The 20,517-nt window shown below is 41.0% G+C and overlaps 1 protein-coding gene across 1 annotated transcript; it reads left to right on the forward strand.

Annotated features, from left to right (window-relative positions):
- The first annotated feature begins 1,061 nt into the window (after positions 1-1,061).
- On the forward strand, positions 1,062-19,174 carry gltpa (glycolipid transfer protein a). Its single transcript, XM_017709306.2, has 5 exons — positions 1,062-1,279; positions 11,845-11,903; positions 12,501-12,634; positions 14,346-14,496; positions 15,912-19,174. Exons 1-5 carry the CDS (start codon positions 1,177-1,179, stop codon positions 16,092-16,094), a joined length of 630 nt encoding a protein of 209 aa, XP_017564795.1. The 5' UTR covers positions 1,062-1,176; the 3' UTR covers positions 16,095-19,174.
- The last annotated feature ends 1,343 nt before the right edge of the window (positions 19,175-20,517 follow it).

The following is a 20,517-nucleotide window of genomic DNA, read 5'->3' on the forward strand; positions in this document are numbered from 1 at the left end:
CTAAATAAGTTTTGTTATAAAGGCTTTACTAAGTAACGTAAGCCTATATAAGTTTTGTTATAAAGGCTTTACTAAGTAACGTAAGACTAAAAAAGTTTTGTTATAAATGCTTTACTAAGTAACGTAAGACTAAATAAGTTTTGTTATAAAGGCTTTACTAAGTAACGTAAGCCTATATAAGTTTTGTTATAAAGGCTTTACTAAGTAACGTAAGACTAATAGGTTTTGTTATAAATGCTTTACTAAGTAACGTAAGACTAAATAAGTTTTGTTATAAAGGCTTTACTAAGTAACGTAAGCCTATATAAGTTTTGTTATAAAGGCTTTACTAAGTAACGTAAGACTAATAGGTTTTGTTATAAATGCTTTACTAAGTAACGTAAGACTAAATAAATTTTGTTATAAAGGCTTTACTAAGTAACGTAAGCCTATATAAGTTTTGTTATAAAGGCTTTACTAAGTAACGTAAGACTAATAGGTTTTGTTATAAATGCTTTACTAAGTAACGTAAGACTAAATAAGTTTTGTTATAAAGGCTTTACTAAGTAACGTAAGCCTATATAAGTTTTGTTATAAAGGCTTTACTAAGTAACGTAAGACTAATAGGTTTTGTTATAAATGCTTTACTAAGTAACGTAAGACTAAATAAGTTTTGTTATAAAGGCTTTACTAAGTAACGTAAGCCTATATAAGTTTTGTTATAAAGGCTTTACTAAGTAACGTAAGACTAATAGGTTTTGTTATAAATGCTTTACTAAGTAACGTAAGACTAAATAAGTTTTGTTATAAAGGCTTTACTAAGTAACGTAAGCCTATATAAGTTTTGTTATAAAGGCTTTACTAAGTAACGTAAGCCTATATAGGTTTTGTTATAAAGGCTTTACTAAGTAATGAAGACAAAACTACTTTTATGACGTAAGTAAAGTTGAGTAATATTTGCTAAGACTAACTTTCCCCCCACCCCTTTAATCCGATTGGTCCATTAGCGCGTAGAGTGGGCGGGTCTCTGGCCGCGGTGGGCGGGGCCGTGTTCTCGGGCGGGCGTGGTCTCGCACCGTCAGTGCAGCTCATCGGCGGCGGAGGTTTCAGTGTGAAGCGCCGGATCTGAGGAGCCCCGTGACCTCCTCTCTTCTCTCCGCTCCTGTCCGTCGCTCCCGCCCCGCAGCAGCTGCAGCCATGGCTCTTCTGATGGAGCACCAGTTCAAGCCGCTGCCGGCCGATAAGCAGGTGGAGACGAGGCCGTTCCTGGAGGCCGTTTCCCACCTGCCGCCCTTCTTCGGTGAGTTTCGGTCGAGTCTTCGGCCGCCGGGAGGGAGAAAAGCTCGCTGTCCGGGTTTAACAGGCTTCCCTTTAACACAGCGAGCTCACTTCACCAAACCTGACTGAGCTGAACTCAGTCCGAGAGGCTTAGAAGTCCAACTTTCCGGTCCACCTTAAATAGCGCAGCGGTTTCGCTCCAGCGCCGAGGCGCCTGTACGGAACTGCTGCGCTGTTTAAGGTGGAACGGACAGTTCGAATAAGAAGCTGGTTCGTTCTTAGTCAGAACTGGCTGAAGGTCACTGAACTCTGCCTGTTTGTACCAAGAACTCCCTCAGGGGTCTAATAAGATGATAAGAGCCACAGCTGAGCTTCTGTCTGAGGTGGGCAGAGCAGCTTAAACCCCCCCTCGAGCAGTTTTATTTAAAGGGGAATTCCACCAACTGTCCAGAAGTTCGGAATAATTCCGTGATCGACATGCAAACATCGCCAACAGAGTCGTTCAGAGTGGTTTGGTGTGAGATGGTTGATTGTAGAGACTCAGATTTCTGTACAGTGGTGGTGATGGGAACCAGGGGTCACCATGACTAACAGCACAGATATAGACATTTTATTTACTATACAGAACCACCAGTGAACCTACACGGGTCTTCTGAGTTTATATGGAACGTCGGTTTTGGTAAAATAGTGATAAATAATAAAAATAAAAATAACTTTCTGTGAGGAGCTTTTAGAGGTGGACGTCTGGTTCCTAGCACCACCACTGTGAACAGTTCTGACTCTGTAAGTTTCTCTAGAAACGAGCGTTTCACACCAAACCAAACCAACCCGAACGACTCTGTTTACATCTCAACCGTTTAATTGTGCAGAAATCCTGATAAATCTTCGGATTTTCCCTTTAAATATGGAACTAGCTTTAACTCTGCTTCACAGAATTGGTGCAGTGATGATTGACCTGACTTGATCTCAGGCCCCTGACATAACACATATAGAGTGGCTTTAGCTTTAGAAGGTTTACTGCTGTTGATGTTAATAATGATGTCATCATATGGATTTGAGTACGTCTAGAACACTGACCAGCCGACAGCTCCGCCCCCAAACCCAGTATAAACATGAAGAATCCTTATAAGTCCAAGAAAAAGGCTCTATATGTTATGCAACGTATCTTTATATTTGTTTCATAATTATTAATAATTAGCTGTCGTTCAAATGTTTGGAATCACGTCGTATTAATACTTGCGATTCAGTAATAATGACTTATACTTTGTAGCTTGAAATGTTCTAAACTGGATAACACGATCTAAACCGATGCACAGTTTTAAGTTCGGGAACAAGAAGAACGTATTACATAACAAAAAACCAGTGAAATATTATTTAATAATGAACTAATTACGTATTTACAGTCGTTTCTGGACACAACGTGTGGTCACTGCATTTTGAATGTGAGGCCTGGTAAGATAAAAGACGTTATACAGCTTTCTCAATTAATATGGAATCATTTATAGCTCAGTTTATTTGTACAATTTCTACTTTTTCTCAAAATTGTTTGAAATCTATGGAATATTAGCCTTATTAGAATAATTATTAGCATCACGTTTGCATATAATTTATCTGTGACATTGTTTTAAATGTACAGTTATTGTTTATTTGATAAATTTAACCTATTGGGCATAAATACGTGTATAAATAGTATTAAATAATAAAATGTGGTGTGTTCTCAAAATAGAAACTGCACTAAAATGTGTAGGAAATGCTGTATTTAAGTGTGTTTTCTGTATAGAACGTCTTATTTTCACTTAGAAGATCACAACAACATCTCATTTGATGACGCACCCCCAAAACCTTTGCATATTATTGCTGTCGGGTTAGTTGTTATTAATTTAAACGCTTAACCGGGTACATATAATTCAATAAATTAGCTTTCTCACTTCTCCCAAAACCCAAAACCCGCCTCTTCTAATCTGTTCAGTTGTTCTCTGGATCAGAACCGAGCTCCGTGACTGATTCCCTTCCACTGGTGGGATTTTTCCACTCCTGATTACAAGTGTGGAATTGATCTGCAGAAGGTGATAGGATATCTGTCAAACAGAGCTGTCAAGTGCCAGCCATCATTTGGTAGGAGGCGTAATCTTTTTCTGGATCCAATTTCTTTTTATCCGGGGCGGATAAAAACCCTCTGCATGCATAATTTAATCAGCCGCCCTCCACTTTAAGTTGAGAAAATTGATTGGCGGTGTCGGGTTGCCGCGGCCCATTCACGGCCGAACCGGGACATCGGGACAGCTTTGTTCGCAGCCTCGATCTTTTCATGAATATGAAAAACGGCCCCTAATGAGCTCCAGAAGCCAGATTAGATGCCAGTACTCTGTCTCTGACCTTATTGTGTCAGCAGATGTGTCCAGGCTGAGCCAGTGATGGGCCTAGTCGAGGCATGAAGAGCAGTTTGGTTTGGCCTTCGAACAGCTAGGCACAAGTGTGAGTTCCACTTTCTTCAAACCCCTTTTGAAAAAGGATTTGTGAGGCTGCACGTTATACTGTGTTGTTTGTTATTCATTGACTTGAATCATTCAAGTCTCTGATGTCCAAGTCTGAGTCAAATCTTGGGCTAAGTCCCGGGTGTCCGAGTCAAATCTCAAGTCTTTGATGTCCAAGTCTGAGTCAAATCTTGGGCTAAGTCTCGGGTGTCCAAGTCCAAGTGTAATATTGAGCTTTGGATGTCCAAGTCTGAGTCCAATCTCAAGAATCTGATGTTCAAGTCCAAGTGGAATCTTGAGCATTGGGTGTCCAAGTCCATGTTGAATCTTGAGTCTCTGATGTCAAATCTGGAGTCTGTGGTGTCCAAGTCCAAGTTAAAACCGGAGTCTCTGGTGTTTGAGTCTGAGTAGAATCTCGAGTCTCTGGTTTCTAAATCTGACTTGAACCCGGAGTCTCTGGTGTTGTAGTCTGAGTTGAATCTTGAGTCTCTGGTTTCTAAGTCTGACTTGAATCTTGAGTCTCTAGTGTCCAAGTCCAAGATAAATCTGGAGTCTCTCGTGTCCAAGTCCAAGTTGAATCTGGTGTTTAAGTCTGAGTCAAGTCTAAAATCTCTGGTGTTTGAGTCCGAGTTGGATCTCGAGTCCAACTCAAATCTTGAGTCAGTGCAGTCCAAGCCAAGTCTCGTGTCTCTAGTGTTTGGGTTAAAGTCGAATCTTGAGACTCTGGGGTTCAAGTCTGAGTCAAGTCAGACTGACAGGCAAAGTCACATACGTATGTTTATATACAAAAGATTATATTAATTACATTAATACATCAATGGATAAAAGTTCAGAGTCTTGAGCTGAGTCAAGTCAAGCAGAGAGTCAGTCAACATGTGTAGACTCCTCATCTCTGGTCAGTACTTAAAGAGCACTGACCAACTGCACGTTTCATTACAGTGCAGATCATTATGTGAAACACTGAATGACTTCACTGTATCCAGTGTTTTCAATAGCGTTCTTTAAATAAGGGACAACTAGTATTTTTGGCCTTTTGTAAAATACTGTTATACATACAACCCTAATTCTAATGAAGTTGGGACATTTTGTAACATGTAAATAAAAACAGAATACGACGATCTGCAAATCCTTTTCAATCTATATTCAATTGAACACACTACAAAGACGAGATATTTAATGTTCAAACGGATAAACTTTATTGTTTTTTGCAAATATTCACTCATTTTGAATTTGATGCCTGCAACACGTTCCAAAGAAGTTCGGACAGGGGCAACAAAAGACTGGGAAAGTTGAGGAATGCTCAAAAAACACCTGTTTGGAACATTCCACAGGTGAACAGGTTAATTGGAAACAGGTGAGTGTCATGACTGGGTATAAAGGCAGCATCCCTGAAAGGCTCAGTTGTTCACAAGCAAGGACGGGCGAGGTTCACCACTTAGTGAACAACTGCGTGAGCAAATAGTCCAACAGTTTAAGAACAACGTTTCTCAACGTGCAACTGCAAGGAATTTAGGGATTTCATCATCTACAGTCCATAATATCATCAGAAGATTCAGAGAATCTGGAGAAATCTCTGCAAGTAAGCGGCGAGGCAGAAAACCAGCACCGAATGCCCGTGACCTTCGACCCCTCAGTGGCACTGCATTAAAAACCCACATCATTCTGTAACGGATATTCCCACATGGGCTCAGGAACACTTCGGAAAACCACTGTCAGTGAACTCAGTTTGTCGCTCCATCTACAAGTGCAAGTTAAAACTCTGCCATGCAAAGCGAAAGCCAGCATCTCTGATGGTGTGGGGATGTGTTAGTGCCCATGGCAGGGCTAACTTGCACATCTGTGAAGGCCCCATTAATGCTGAAAGGTACAAGGTTTTGGAGCAACATCTGCCGCCATCCAAGCAGCGTCTTTTTCAGGGACGTCCTGCTTATTTCAGCAAGACGATGCCAAGCCACATTCTGCACGTGTTACAACAGTGTGGCTTTGTAGTAAAAGAGTGCGGTTACTAGACTGGCCTGCCTGCAGTCCAGACCGTCTCCCATTGAAAATCTGTGGCGCATTATGAAGCTCAAAAATACAACAACGGAGACCCCGGACTGCTGAGCAACTGAAGCTGTACATCAACCAAGAATGGGAAAAAATTCCACCTACAAAGCTTCAACAATCAGTGTCCTCAGTTCCCAAACGCTTATTGAGTGTTGGGAAAAGGAAAGGTGATGTAAGTTCACAGTTCAACTTCTTTGGAACGTGTTGCAGGCATCAAATTCAAAATGAGTGAATATTTGCAAAAAACAATAAAGTTTATCTGTTTGAACATTAAATATCTCGTCTTTGTAGTGTGTTCAATTGAATATAGGTTGAAAAGGATTTGCAAATCATCATATTCTGTTTTTATTTATGTTTTACACAACGTCCCAACTTCATTTGAATTGGGGTTGTACAATGTATTATGAAAATGTCTTTAATTATTGCTGTTATTATTGTTTTCCATATTGGTCTTTCTTACTTTACACTAATTTCTAGTTTGAGCCTCACCTACTTATTGGTTTGTGATGGAAAGTTTCAGCAAAACTTTAATTCAGGAATTAATATTGAAACTTGGTATCTGTACACCTAATTACCCTAATTACTTAGTTATCCCACAGTACAGTGGGTTGAGTTGTCCTTCAGGCAGCCTTAGTGTAGACAAGGTTTACACCAGCATTCTTTACCACTTCATCTTTTCCCCCTTATTGATGGAAAACATTGGATAATAATGCCAGAAAGACTATTAGTAATAATAGATTATTATAGGTATTAATTTTGCAATTAACCTCAACATTCCCAAAGCTGGACTATCTCTTTCTCATTCATCCTGTTGGACTCGTTTTTCCCAAACAGTTACCAGTAGGCCAATCTCCAGTAACCTTGGGCAATGTGTCTGATTAAGACAAATGAACAAAGTCATGACCTATGTTTGTCCTGAGGTTGCGTTAGCTTGTAAGAGTAGCTGAATAAGCAAGGGCCATATGTTTGGAGCGTACACAGGTAACACGCCTTCTTTCTCACACCTGCTACGGCGTGTCCCCTCATTATCTTCTCAGGTGAGTTAGGTTGGAGGAGTGCAGAAGGACCCCCTGGGACTGTGAAAGTAGTAGGTTTAAAGGCTAAAAAGCCCTTAGGGGGGAGAGGACTTTGACATTTTGTGGAAGTTCTGCAGGCTTTCAAAAGATTCACAAGCTTCAGCTTCAGAGACTGGCATCAAAGAACTTCTGTGACCAGGTGATGGCAGGTGGTTACTGGAAAGATGTGTGGCTATATGTGGTACATACAGTATAAACCTAACAATGAATCAGCTTATAAAACAGTAAATCTAATTGCATAAATTAAAACAGGGTAGTGAACTTTAATGTTGTAACAATGGACTGGTTCAACTCCTTTGGACCTCTAGTCTCTGTGGTTCCTCGCTTTTCTTTAAGGACTGGTAACACCGAGCCCTGACCTGGATCTCCCTGTCTACAGCACTGAACACTGACTAACTAGCTTTAGCTCGCTAACTACAACACTGGGAACCAACGATTTACCTTCCTAATCAAAAATAAATGGCTCAAAACTCTATCGAGTTTTGCACATTTGGTGCTCGATAGCTTTTCCACAAGTCTGACCGCATCGTCCTGCCTAAAGCAGGGAGTTCAGCCAAAAATAACGAATAATGAAATGCAGCCATATTCGCAGCAGAGCGGCACTGGAAACTGGAAATAAGTTTACACATAACCTCCCATGCGTGAAAAAAGCATATAGCTCATGTTGGATTTTGTGGCATGTTTAGGGTCATTATCCTGTCATAAAGGCCAACCTCAGTTTCTTGACTGACTGTCTCACATTTGCTTACAGAAATTGCTGATGTTTAGTGGAGTGCCTGAGTTGCCTGTACTGGCTGCAACTCAACCCCAAAACATAATAGATCTACCCCCATGCTTGACATTTGCAAGGCGTTCTTTTCATCAAATGCTGTTACCCTTTTCCCCCCAAACATACCATCAGTGATTGTGGTATATTTACTTCATCAGTCCACAGCATTTGGCTTTTCTTAAACATTGTTTTGCATACTTCAGATGCTGACTCTTGTGATGCAGGTAAGATCTTCTTCTGATGTCTCTTCCATGCAGAGTCAGCTAAACCTTCTAGGTCCTTTGCTGTCATATGGGGGTTTTGCTTTGCATTTCTTCCAGCACACAAGGCCTTCTATCAGAGTTTTCTTTCTTCCAGATCTTGCCTTGACTTCCACAGATCCCCACAGTAATATTGGTCAATGACATTTCAGACAGTGGAAACTGCAGGCTTGAAAGGCCTTCGTTTTAGATCCTCAACCAGCTGAGGAGCCAATGGTTTTTGAGTGTTTTAGACATCACCTCGCCCTAATACTCAGCATGTAGTAGCAGTAAGTACGGAGGTCAAATAGGTCATTGTGTGGGCCACTGAAAGTTTCGAAGTGTCTTAATCTCTTGTTTGTTCTTTTACTGGCAATTCCATGACACAAACAGCACTGTTCAGAACGAACAAGAGAAAGACGGAGAAAAGAGCACTATTGTTGTTTGTGTGAGCAGAGAAGAGAGAAGGTTTTTCCCTGTTTTTGTGGTAATTATAATGAGCGTATTCAGAGAAAATAAAGGGCGACGGCCCGCTGTGTGAAGGCCGAGCGGAGAGAGGTCCGTAACCGAACACTCGCAGGACAATAGCAGCAGCACGGGTGACCCAGACGACTGCTAAAGGCTTTCAGTCTTTCTCTCTCTCCGTTCCTCCCTCTCTCTCTCTCTCTTTCTACCCCCGTGAGCTGGTCACCTGCTGTTTGACAGACACATCTCCACAGTGCTGAGTGATGGGTGCTGGTGCTGATCTGGTTACAGCTCTCATAATCCTCCTTTCAGGATATTTGTTCCCCTACATACAACGTATTCCGCCCGCCAAACGTTTGGAGACCCAGGTTTATTTTTTCTATTAGCAATGTTAAGTCTACACACTTAATACTGAAAAAAAATTCATTATGGTTTCTGCGCAATTCTCCATTAAATATATATTGTCCTACTTTTTCCTGATTCAGAAAAATTAATAACATACTTAATGGCCATTTTGTTTAGAAATAATATTTATAAATGAAGGGTCTCTGACTTAAGTAATTGTTTATGACTACAACATAAAAACAATTACACTTTTATTAACTGTTAATTAAACTGGGAGTGTACACTGATCCAGAGTTGAGGAAAACCCAGAGTGGGCTCTGTGGGGAAATATTAGCTGACAATTAATTATCATATAATTACACTTAGCGATTTAAATGTCTTTACTTGTTTGTTGAATGCAATCTAAAGTGGCCAGATTAGCTGATTAGCTAACTGGTATCATAGGTATGTTAACATCCCTGCGAGAAAAACCAGCATAGTCCAGCATTTGATGTGTTTTGGATGCTTTGTGTGCTGGTATGCTGGTTAACCATCATGACCGTGCTGGGTGACCAGCTAAACCAGCACCAGACCAGCTAAACCAGCATTAAATACATGCGGGTCTGTGCTGCTTTTTGTCAGCAGGTTTAGCATAGCTAGCACTGGTTGTAATGTCCAAAATGATGCACTATAATGTTGACAGATGTCTAAAGTTACAGAACCGTGTGTACAGAACCCATTCTGCTAGCATACATGCTAAAAACGTGAGAATTAGCTACATAGCTAACAATCATTACCCGCGTTGCCCTCTAAACGTATTATAGCACCAGTTAGAAGAACCTTTCCAGTTCATCTTTGATGTGTTGCTATGAATTTACATTTGTTTACCTCAAATTCATGCTTCGTTTGTTGCAGCACAACATGATTATGAAATCTTAATGTCTGTGGAAAAAGATCGCAACGTAGTGCCTGTAATCATCCCAAATATTCGTGATTAGGCGGTTATATAGTAATTGTGATGACCTGACTCAGAGGACTGGACTGGACTGGACAGAGTGCCTTGTTATTTGCAAATGAGGACCAAATGTTAAAAAAGGTGACAGGGTCCAGTTTCTGTAACACACAGTCCAATAAATTGGAAACGAGAATTTCTCTTTATATAAACGAGTGCGATGTCTAACTGTCTATCCACACATCAACACTCTGAATGCCAGTTGTTAAGAGGTATAGAGCTGTTGTCTAGCTAGCTAATCTAGTGTTAGCACCTTCTGCTAACTAAAGCAGCTCTGTTTGTGGCAGCTAGCACGCTAGCAGATCCACACATATTGGAGCAGGTTTAATTCTGGCTGCTAGTCCTCTGACACACGATTAGAGGGTAAAGACTCAGACCTGAATGCTCTTCTGTGGTGTGTTAAGCTGCTATCATGCTAGCTATGTTAGCTTTACAACACCAGCTGGCCCCACTCTACTGTTCTAGCTAGCTAGCACGGTTAGCCGTGGTTGATGGTTCAGTTTACTGAGGTAAAAATTTCATTTTGCCTGTTTAATTTCAGGTTGAGCTCATTTTTCAGTGGAAGCTAATGCTGAGTGTTTGTTCTGTTCTGTTTCGTCTGCTAATACATGAATTCCTCAGATAAAAAAAACGTTTTTCACCCAAAACGTGCAGAGTTGTTAAGTCACCTTAAATGAATTGGCTATTTTTTACACTCTTTGACATCCTATTATCTTTAAAGTACATCAGAATAGCTAAGAATGCCTTTTGGCAGTACTTTTGTTCATATTTATAGACAACAGTCTTCCATACAGGGTCAGAAACCACACAAGGCCTGCAGTTTGTCTGGAATAAGGGAATGTCGTGTAAATCTGATTTAATCTTTAAAATAGTAACTTAATGATGCACAATCAGTCCTGTAGCTGTTATACACTCGGAAACACAATAAAGTCGTTTTTGCTTGTTCGGACTATTTCACAGACTCTGCACCCAGCGAGCCTTCAGGCCTTCAGGCCTCGGTCTGTCAGGTGGCTGTTGTTGTGTTTCTGGCCTGTTGTTTACGACATGGTGAGTGAAGCTCATTAGTGTCCAGTACGGCGCAGACGGAAGCTCCATTCCGATCTCCGCGGTGATAAATCGCTCCACTTGATAATCAGAGCAGGGGTGCGTTATGCGCTCGCCCTGCCGGTGGGAGACGCTGAAAAATTAATGACTTGCATCCGCACTTCCACAAATCTGTCATGTTCTCTCAACACGCTTAATTATTCAGGGACCTCCGCTCCTTTTTAAAGACGGTTAATGTCAGAGTTCAGGAAGATCTCATACATGACTGTCCTGGGGATGAATCTGCTTTCTACTGTCAAAAAAAGCTGCACTGGAATTCAATTCAGTTAAACTTTAATTACCCCCACAGGGCAGTTTTAAAGCAGGAATAAAACAGAGAAAAACATAAGTATGATAAGTAAGAAAACCACTTATTTTGAAAGATACTATGTAATAATATGAATAAAATAAATAGAGTAGAGACTCATAAGCAATTATGTAAGTATGTGGAATAATAATAGTAATAATAGAAATACAGGTCTGTTATGTGTATAATGGAGTTAAGCAATTTAAGTAGGGCCGCATGATGTGGACAAAATTGTGTATTATAATATTATAACTGCATATAATGCTATTGCCATATTTTGGACGATATGACAGATTCACACTTTATCTGAAATTGTGATGTGATATAAGAAATACTAAGATTTTAAGATTAAGTGACTCTTATTAGTTCCACAACGGGAAAATTTCACCTCCACGTTTAACCCATCTGTGAAGTGAAACACCACATACACTGGGGGGCAGTAAGCACACTTGCCCAGAGTGGTGGGTAGCCTAATCCGCACTTCAGTCATGTACTGTCGGCTCTGGGGATGAAACCGGTGACCTTCCGGTCACAGGGCCAGTTCCTTAACCTCCAGCCCACGACTGCCCACTGTAAAGTAAATCACAGCCTTCTATGCATAATTATGTTGAAATGTTGATATGTTGTACTAACAAAACTAATAAAATGTAGTTAAATGCCTTGTTTATTTGTTTGCATTCTGTGTTGTCTGTTTATTTTAGCACTAAATCTCCAAAGTTCCTAAGTAAGTATCCTTGGCTAAAATTCTGAATCTGCTCATGTTCTGATGTTTTTCCCGTTTCTTTGTTTCAGATTGCCTCGGCTCCACTGTTTTTGCACCTGTTAAGGCTGACATCGCTGGCAATATAACGGTAAGTGCAGCGGTGAAGTATTTGGACATCGCTCCAAATGATTAAGTTCAGGTGTTTCAGCCACATAGCCTTGCAGTCTCCATAGACAAACACTGGCTGTAGAATGGTTCATACTGAGGAGTGACTTTAACTGTGGCACTCTCATAGGAAGCCACCTTTGCCACAAGTCAGTGTGTGAAATTTCTGTCTGCTAGATCTGTCCCAGACAACTGTAAGTCCCCAGACAATGTGATAAGTCATGTGTCACTATCTGGCAGTCGGATAGATGAAGGTAGAGGTTTGGTGGATGCCAGGATAACCTACCAGAATGCATAGTGCCAGCAGTAAAGTTTGGTTCGAGTCCCTTAGTTCCTATGAAGGGTGATGATAATGCTACAGCAAACAAAGACATTTTAGACAGTTATATGCTTCCAACTTTGTGGCAACACTTTAAGAAAGGCCCTCTCCTGTTGACTCAGATCGGTCTGGGTAAGCGCATCTGCCAAATGCTATCAGTGTAAATACAAAAATGGGATAAGTGATTGTTGAAGACTGTTGCAAAGCAGAATTTTTACCAGACAGCGTAATTGCACTTATATTTCTGTCTTTTGACCTCAGAAAATCAAGGTGGTGTATGACAGTAACCCAGGCCGATTTAAGACCCTGCAGCAGATTCTGGAGGCAGAAAAGGAGATGCATGGAGCCGAGTGGCCCAAGGTGGGAGCTACACTTGCCCTCATGTGGCTCAAGAGGTGAGAAAGTACAGTACTTCAGTTCTGAATCAGAATCTGAGAATTTAGAATAGAGGTGTTTTGGTTATTAAAGTGCCTGTATGCAAGAAAACTACATTTTCTTTGTTAGAAATAAGATTTGGCATATTATTGTCATGTTTTGAAGTGTACAGTTCAGTTATCAGCCCATTTGTCCATTTGTGGAATCTAAGCCATATATATGTAACCACTCATTCAGCCTACCTCAGTGTATCGCCACCAGTTCCTCCACTGAAGTGATGTGGAGTGGTGTTCCTGCAGTCTGTAGCAGAAGTTCTGAGAAAAAGATTAAATGTTGTGCTGTTCCTGGCCATTCGGAAGCAGTTGGATCATTATCCACACGTTCAAAAGAAGTTTAATTTTCAGTCTAAATGTAGCTAATTTACATACACTATATTGCCAAAAGTATTTTCTTGTCTACCTTCATACACATATCAATTGAGTGACATCCCATTCTTAATCCGTAGGGTTTAATATGATGTCAGCTCACCCTTTGCAGCTATAACAGCTTAAACTCTTTTGGGAAGCCTTTCCGCAGGGGTTAGGAGTGTGTTTATCGGAATTTCTGACCGTTCTTCCAGAAGCAGATTTGTGAGGTCAGACACTGATGTGGAACGAGAAGGTCTGGCTCGCAGTCTCCACTCTAATTCATCCCAAAGATGTTGTACCGGGTTGAGGTCAGGACTCTGTGCAGGCCAGTCAAGTTCTTCCACACCAACTGGCTCATCCGTGTCTTTGTGGACCTTGCTTTGTGCACTGGTATACAGTCATGCTGGAACAGGAAGGGGTCATCCCCAAACTGTTCCCACAAAGTTGGGAGCATGAAATTGTCCAAAATCTCTTGGTGCTGAAGCATTAAGAGTTCCTTTCACTGGAACTAAGGGGCCGAGCCCAACTCCTGAAAAACACCCCCACACCATGATCCCCCCTCCACCAAACTTTACACTTGGCACAATGCAGTCAGACGAGTACCATTCTCCTGGCAACCGCCAAACCCAGACAGGTTTGCCAGATAGAGAAGCATGATTGGTCACTCCAGAGAACACGTCTCCACTACTCTAGAGTCCAGTGGCTGCGCATTACACCACTGCATTCAACGCTTTGCATTACACTTGGTGATGTAAGGCTTGGCTGCAGCTGCTCGGCCATGGAAACCCATTCCATGAAGCTCTTTAAGCTGTTCTTGAGCTGATCTGAAGGCCACATGAAGTTTGGAGGTCTGTAGTGATTGACTCTACAGAAAGTTGGTGACCTCTGCGCACTATGCCCCTCAGCATCCGCTGACCGCTCTGTCATTTTACGTGGCCGACCACTTCGTGGCTGAGTTGCTGTCGTTCCCAATCGCTTCCACTTTGTTATAATCCCACTGACAGTTGACTGTGGAATATTTAGTAGTGAGGAAATTTCACGACTGGACTTGTTGCACAGGTGGCGTCCTATCATGGTACCACTCTGGAATTCACTGAGCTCCTGAAAGCGACCCATTCTTTCACAAATATGAGTGAATATTTTTGGCAGTATAGTGTATATTAGTCATAACCCACCCTACAGGAATGGCTATGGTGATTTTCTTAATATATTGATTTAATAGGACACATTTATTGTAGTTAGCCAACAGTAAAGCATTCTCATAGTAAACAACTCACCTGAATAAGTAAACAGCATGTTTTCATAATTTTGGTGATTGTTTCAGGGGTCTGCGGTTCATTCAGGTCCTCCTGCAGAGTTTAGTGGAAGGAGAGAGAGACGAGAACAACCCCAACCTGATCAGGGTCAACGTCACAAAGGCCTACGAGATTGCCCTGAAGAAATACCACGGCTGGCTGGTTCAGAAACTCTTTAAAGTAAGAGCATGTTCAGACCTTTACTCACCAAACACAACTTATTTGTTCTCTTCTTCTCAAGAGACAAAAACATCACATTATTTTATTCGCCCTTAGTTTGAGTTTTGCAAACTTTTGCTGGTGACATGAACTCACTGACCAATCTCTGCTGTTCATATAGTGACAACCAAGATGATGAAATGGTTGTGTTCCTGCAACTGGAACTTTTTCACGAATGTCAGTAGATCAGAATCTCCAAAAGCAGGCAAAACATCAAGTTATGTGTGAAAGCACTCAAAGTTTCAGCTTCTGAATAAAGTGATGAAACTCTTCACACTTTTCCACAATAAAAAGTAGCCCAGTTTGACCATTTGCACATTGTGTAGGTTTATTGTTGGGAAAGACGAAGTGGCAGGCTGCATGTGTAAGTCCTTTGATTTATTGTAAACGCTGAAGGAAATTAAACTACAAAAGTGACTAAACACGTAAGAAGCACTCGTGGCAAAATGCAGACAGAAAGAAAACAAAAGACAAAGGCACATGAATTAAACTGGATAACAAACGAGAAATAATTCACACAGGCCCTGTGAGAACAAAACACCAAGCACGCACAAAGCACGCAATCAGGGGCATAAATACACATAGAACAAACCAGAAACCCCAGTGAGAGGGTGGGGCTATAGACAACAGACAAATGACAAGAAAGCTGGACCAGAGAGGAGACAAAGACCAGAGCAGCAACAAAAGCACATGGCCCATCTAAAGAAAAGCCCATGGAAAATTCTCATTCACACCCATTCATTGAGGACTCGCTCATGGGCACCCTCTGGCATTTTGCAGTCCTGTTTTTGATATAATGGGGGACATAGGAAGAGGCCAGGCTCCTCATAAACCAACTCTGCTTCTAGCATGTGAACTTTACTTTCATCATGGTGGCCACGCTTTTTTGTTGAAATGCATCACTGTAAATTACGATTGTTAATTAAATAGTTTGGTGAAAGTTCCAGTGTCCTTCTTAATGCAAATGTAGGCAATTGGCCAAAACATGTTTTAGCACTGGAGCTACAAAGCTAACAGGTATCAATTAATGGAAGCTAATACCCCACGAATTAGCACGGTGCTAACCGAATGCCTAAATCAGTGCAAACTTGCTTCAAGCCATGTTGTGAAATACTCTCTGATAGACTTTCTTACACTGGACCTCATACTGTAATCCATAAACATGGACAGAAGTACTTTAGTGTAGCTAAAAACAGTAGCAACCATCATGAAATCTGAATTTATTCGTACTTTCGTCTTTTTTTTTAAACAATGAAGCCAACTTCAGATACCAAATATGTCTTGGCTGACTGGCTGCATTTAGGATGAGCAGAAAAACGAGAAAATATTATTAGCAGTTAACTTCTACTGATGACTTATTGCTTTCCTTCCTCTAGGCGGCGCTGTACGCTGCTCCCTACAAGTCAGACTTCCTCAAAGCTCTCTCGAAAGGTCGGGAGGTGAAGGAGGAGGACTGTCTGGACAAAGTGCGTCAGTTCCTGGTCAACTACACGGCCACTATAGACGCCATCTACGAGATGTACACCAAGATGAATGCTGAGCTGGACTACAAAGCATGATTACCATTACATCACTGTTCCCTCCTACTGACTGCTTCTCAAACTGCTCTGCTTCTAATTGGACGTTCTTCTCCTAAAGGACCAAGCTGCTTCATATTGGACTTCTGGATGATCAGTCAGCATCCATAAAAAGCTGGGTTTCTCAGAGTTTCTTGTTAGCTATTATGACAGCAGGAGTGCTCTGAACTTTTGTCTTAGTAAATTTGCTGTCCTCTACAGGGTCAGTGACGGTCAGCAGTGACGCCTGGAGAAAGCTGTGTACTGCAGGGTCTGCTGTGTTATGGGGGTTTGTTTTATAGTCTTTCCCAAAACGAAGAGCAACAAACTGAACCTACCTAGCAGCACAACCTAAGACCAATACAAGTCACTACTAAATTATCATTTACATATGTAACTGTATGGTTATAGTATCCTGTGGAAAACTTGATTTCTGGATTTATTTGCACTGACTTATTGAATCAGTCAGTTTTTTTGTTTTTCTTTATTCAGTTATCATCTATAAAACTTGCTCCCCAAAACCAGATTTGGTAAACAAATGTCTCAGGTCCCAACTTGTAGTACTGCAATGGAACTTCTTAGGCCATCCAGCATCTACCAGTGTAGGCTCTGGAGTTTCATAGACTCTATTCTTCCTGTTTTTGCCACTAAAATAAAGTCCTAAAGCTCCCAGTGGGGTGACCGACAGTAAAATAGTCAGTCAACAAAATATGACAATGAAGTTAAACCCAAAAAGGGAGTTAAGGAACTGCATAAGATGGACTAAAATGGAAATGAGAAAAATGCGGGTCACCTTTCTCATAAATATAGTATGTTTTTGAAATTGTACTCAAGTGCATATAACTAAAGTAGTTACAACTGACTGTTCTAGGAATGCACTAAAATTATTAAACTGAGCATTCTAGAAATATCAGTATAGTTCTAAAACTGAGTGTAGTTCTAGAATGATCATCTTAGTTCTAGAACTATCAGTGTATTTCAAGAACTATCAGTGTAGTTCCAGACTATGAGTATAGATTCAGAACTATCAGCGCAGTCCTAGAATATGACTGAAAGTTTTTTATTAATAGCAAGCAGTACACTTCCAGAGCTATCAGTGAACTTCTAGAATTATCAGACTTCTAGACTGGACTAGACTGATCATTCTGGAACTACACTAGTGATTGTAGAAATAAGCCATAATGCTAGAAGTAGAGTGAGAATTCTATGCTTACCACTGTAGAAGTACAGTTATAATTCTTAAACTACAGTGATAATTCTAGAATGGCACCAGCTTTAGAACTACTCTGACAGCTCTAGAACTACACCGATATACAGGCAGTCTAGAACTACACTGATCATTCGAGAACTAAACTGATAACTATTGGTGTAGTTCTAAAACTGTCAGCGTAGTTCTAGAACTATGCTTATTTCCTTAACTAACAGTGTAGTTCTAGAGCTTTTAGGATAGTTCTAAAACTAGTGGTGCAGTTCAGTGTATTTCAAGAACTGTCAGTGTAGCTTGAGACTACTAGTGTAGTTCCAGAACTACTGGCATAGTTCTAGAATGTGATTGAAAATTATATTTTTATTACCAATCACGAGCAATTCTAGAACTTCACTGATAATTCTAGAACGACACCTTTCATTCTAAAACTGCACAGATCATTCTAGAACTACACAGAGGATTCCAAAGCTAGGAATGCACATTCTGACATTATTGCAGATCATTTTAGAGGCTGACATTTCCAGAACTAGACTGATTCTAGAAATCTCAACTGCAAAGGGCTGAAACTTTAAAAACAGTTTGAAAACGTCCAGCGCTTTACACCTCAGCATATTTTTTATGCTCAATCGAATGTATAAAGTTTTTTAAAGCCTTAATCAGGAAAACCTGTTATTATGGTTTTCATATGGCTTTGGTGGTCCTGTTTTCTTAGAAATTTCTTGTGAGGTGATTGGGGGAGGGGCCTTTTAAATGCTGCTGTAGAAGCAATAGAAAGAGCTCATTGGCTCTCGCATTAAAGTGATATTGTGGCGAAAACGTAGTTTCCCCTCTTACCCCAAACGTAGCCAAGACTTGTTTGGTGTCTGTGGTTTGCACTGGAGCTACCAGGCTAATGTAGCCTAAGTCCACCAGTTAGCATGATGCTAACCGCATGCCCAAGTCATCACATACTCGCCTCAAACTGTGTGGAGGTGTTCAGTGATCTGCAATAGCCTTGATTATGGTTTCTGATGCTGCATTGCATGGACAAGGTCATGTTAGCAAAGCTAAAAACAATAGCAGCCTGAATTATGTCCATTTTCTAGGTAACATGCAGTTAGTAAATGCTAATTGGTCAGGTGGGGTTTTATAAGCTTCCATTACTTGTTAGCTATTAGCTTCGTTGCTTCATAGTTAGCATGGCTAACATCATTAGCAGCATGAATTTTGTCCATGTTCTAGATAACAACATCATACAGTGTCAGTAGCCAGATAAATAAGTCATGCAGTAAGTAGATGCTAATTGGTTTGGTGATGTTTTATAAGCTTCCATTGCTTGTTAGCTATTAGCTTCGTAGCTCCATTGTAAAACTATAGAAACAGACTTCAGACACCAAACATGAACAGCATCTGGGGCGAGAGGGTGAATCTAGGTAAATGGGATTTTTTGCTAAACTCGTTTTAATCATTCAAAGCAGTTTGTTAGGCCTGTCAGGTGTTTGAATTCATCACTCAGCCGTATTGAGTCTTTGTCCTTGTTTACCGTATAAGGTTTAAAGTTTGTTGTGCCGTCTGAACCAAAGCGTAAAATCACATTAACTGTAACTTAATTTATTTGATATTATTGATTCAGGTACTTTGGTGTCTTTCTCTGGGTGTTGGCTAATGCAGCTGTTGAATTTCATCTGGAAATTATGGCCTTACTAGTTTCTAATAAGTTTGTCTTTGACTGTAAACTGACGACTGTAAATATATATTTGTGTTTGTATGTGTGGGAAGATGATTTTGCGTAATACAGGATTTTTAAACGTTGCAATGTGAACAAACATCTGCACTAAAATGTTTCTTTAATGATTCGTACATGTTTTAAGAATAAAGCTACACTGATGTGTTTTTATCTGACTCCTCATGTCGTCTCATTTCCATACTTATTTCTTACATTTTTTTAGTACCCGCCTCCAAAGTTCAATCTTAGAAGTTGGTTGAACTTTCTAACTTTCTGCTCTCACGATCCATTTAATCCAAACACGTACAGTGGGGCTGAGGTCTGGACTCTGGGGTGGTCAGTCCATCGTTCAGCTTCTTTGTTTGGTGCGTCCGTCTCCTTTTCTCAGTGAGGTTCTTCTTGATCAGCTAAGCATCCTTTCAGACCCATAGCACTGAGTGGTCTTCTCACAGTGGAAGGATGGACAGAAACACCTGTGGATGTTTTCAGATCTAAAGCTGCTTGGTTTTCTCCTGAAAGCATTAAGTGCTGTTTGTCTGTTGGTGGCAGTTTTGGTGTCTACCAGGTCTTCCAGGTAGTTGTTAGGAGTCACATTTTCTCTGTAGCGATTTTAAAAACTCCTTTTTCCACTTATTTTGCATCTTATGTAAATGGATTATCTTGCATCCAATCTATGGGGCAGACGTGGGCTAGAGGTTAGGGAACCAGCCTTGCGACTGGAGGGTTGCTGGTTTGATCCGCTGAGTCGACAGGACATGACAGAGGTGTCATTGAGCAAGGCACCTAACCCCCAACTGCTCCCCAGGTGCTGTGGATAGGGCTGCCCACTGCTCCGGGCAAGTGTGCTCACTGCCCCCCCAGTGTGTGTCTTCACGGAATGTTTCACTTCCGGGGCGCTTCCTAGTGTGCGACTTGAGCACCGGCTCGTCATATATGAACTGTGAACTAGTGTGTATGTAGTGTGTATGTGGCCCCGTTGTGGCTCTAATTAGGGTCACTTAAAGACGTATCTCCTAAAAATGAATAACCTGTAGAAGAGTTTGTAGGCTTCTGCTCCTCAATCATTTCTCCTGAAATGAAGGGTATTATTTAAGAGATTGTCTTCAATTGCTGCAGTAACAGCCTCTAAACTTCTGGGAAAGCTTTAACACTAAATGTTGGACCTTTGCTGTGAGGATTTGATTGCATTCAGGCATGAGAGCATTGGGGAGGTGATGCTGGATCTCCAACTCATCTCAAAGGTACTGGATGGAGCTCCATCACTTCAGAGAATGCAGAGCTGCTTCACAGCTCAGTGTTGGGGGGCTTTATACCCCTCTAGCCCACGCTTGGCCTACGGCCCATATGTCAAACACAGGGCCTGTGGGCAAAGTCAGGCTCGTCACACAATCCTATTCAGCCCGCAAAATTATTTTAATTCTCTATTCTTAGTAGCTCTGAGATGCACTACATTTCCCAGCATGCATTGCGACACAGTGTGCGTCCTATTTTAAGATTATATTTTAAAACCAAAA

This window comes from Pygocentrus nattereri, chromosome 20 (genome assembly GCF_015220715.1).
Source record: "Pygocentrus nattereri isolate fPygNat1 chromosome 20, fPygNat1.pri, whole genome shotgun sequence".
NCBI lineage: Eukaryota > Metazoa > Chordata > Actinopteri > Characiformes > Serrasalmidae > Pygocentrus > Pygocentrus nattereri.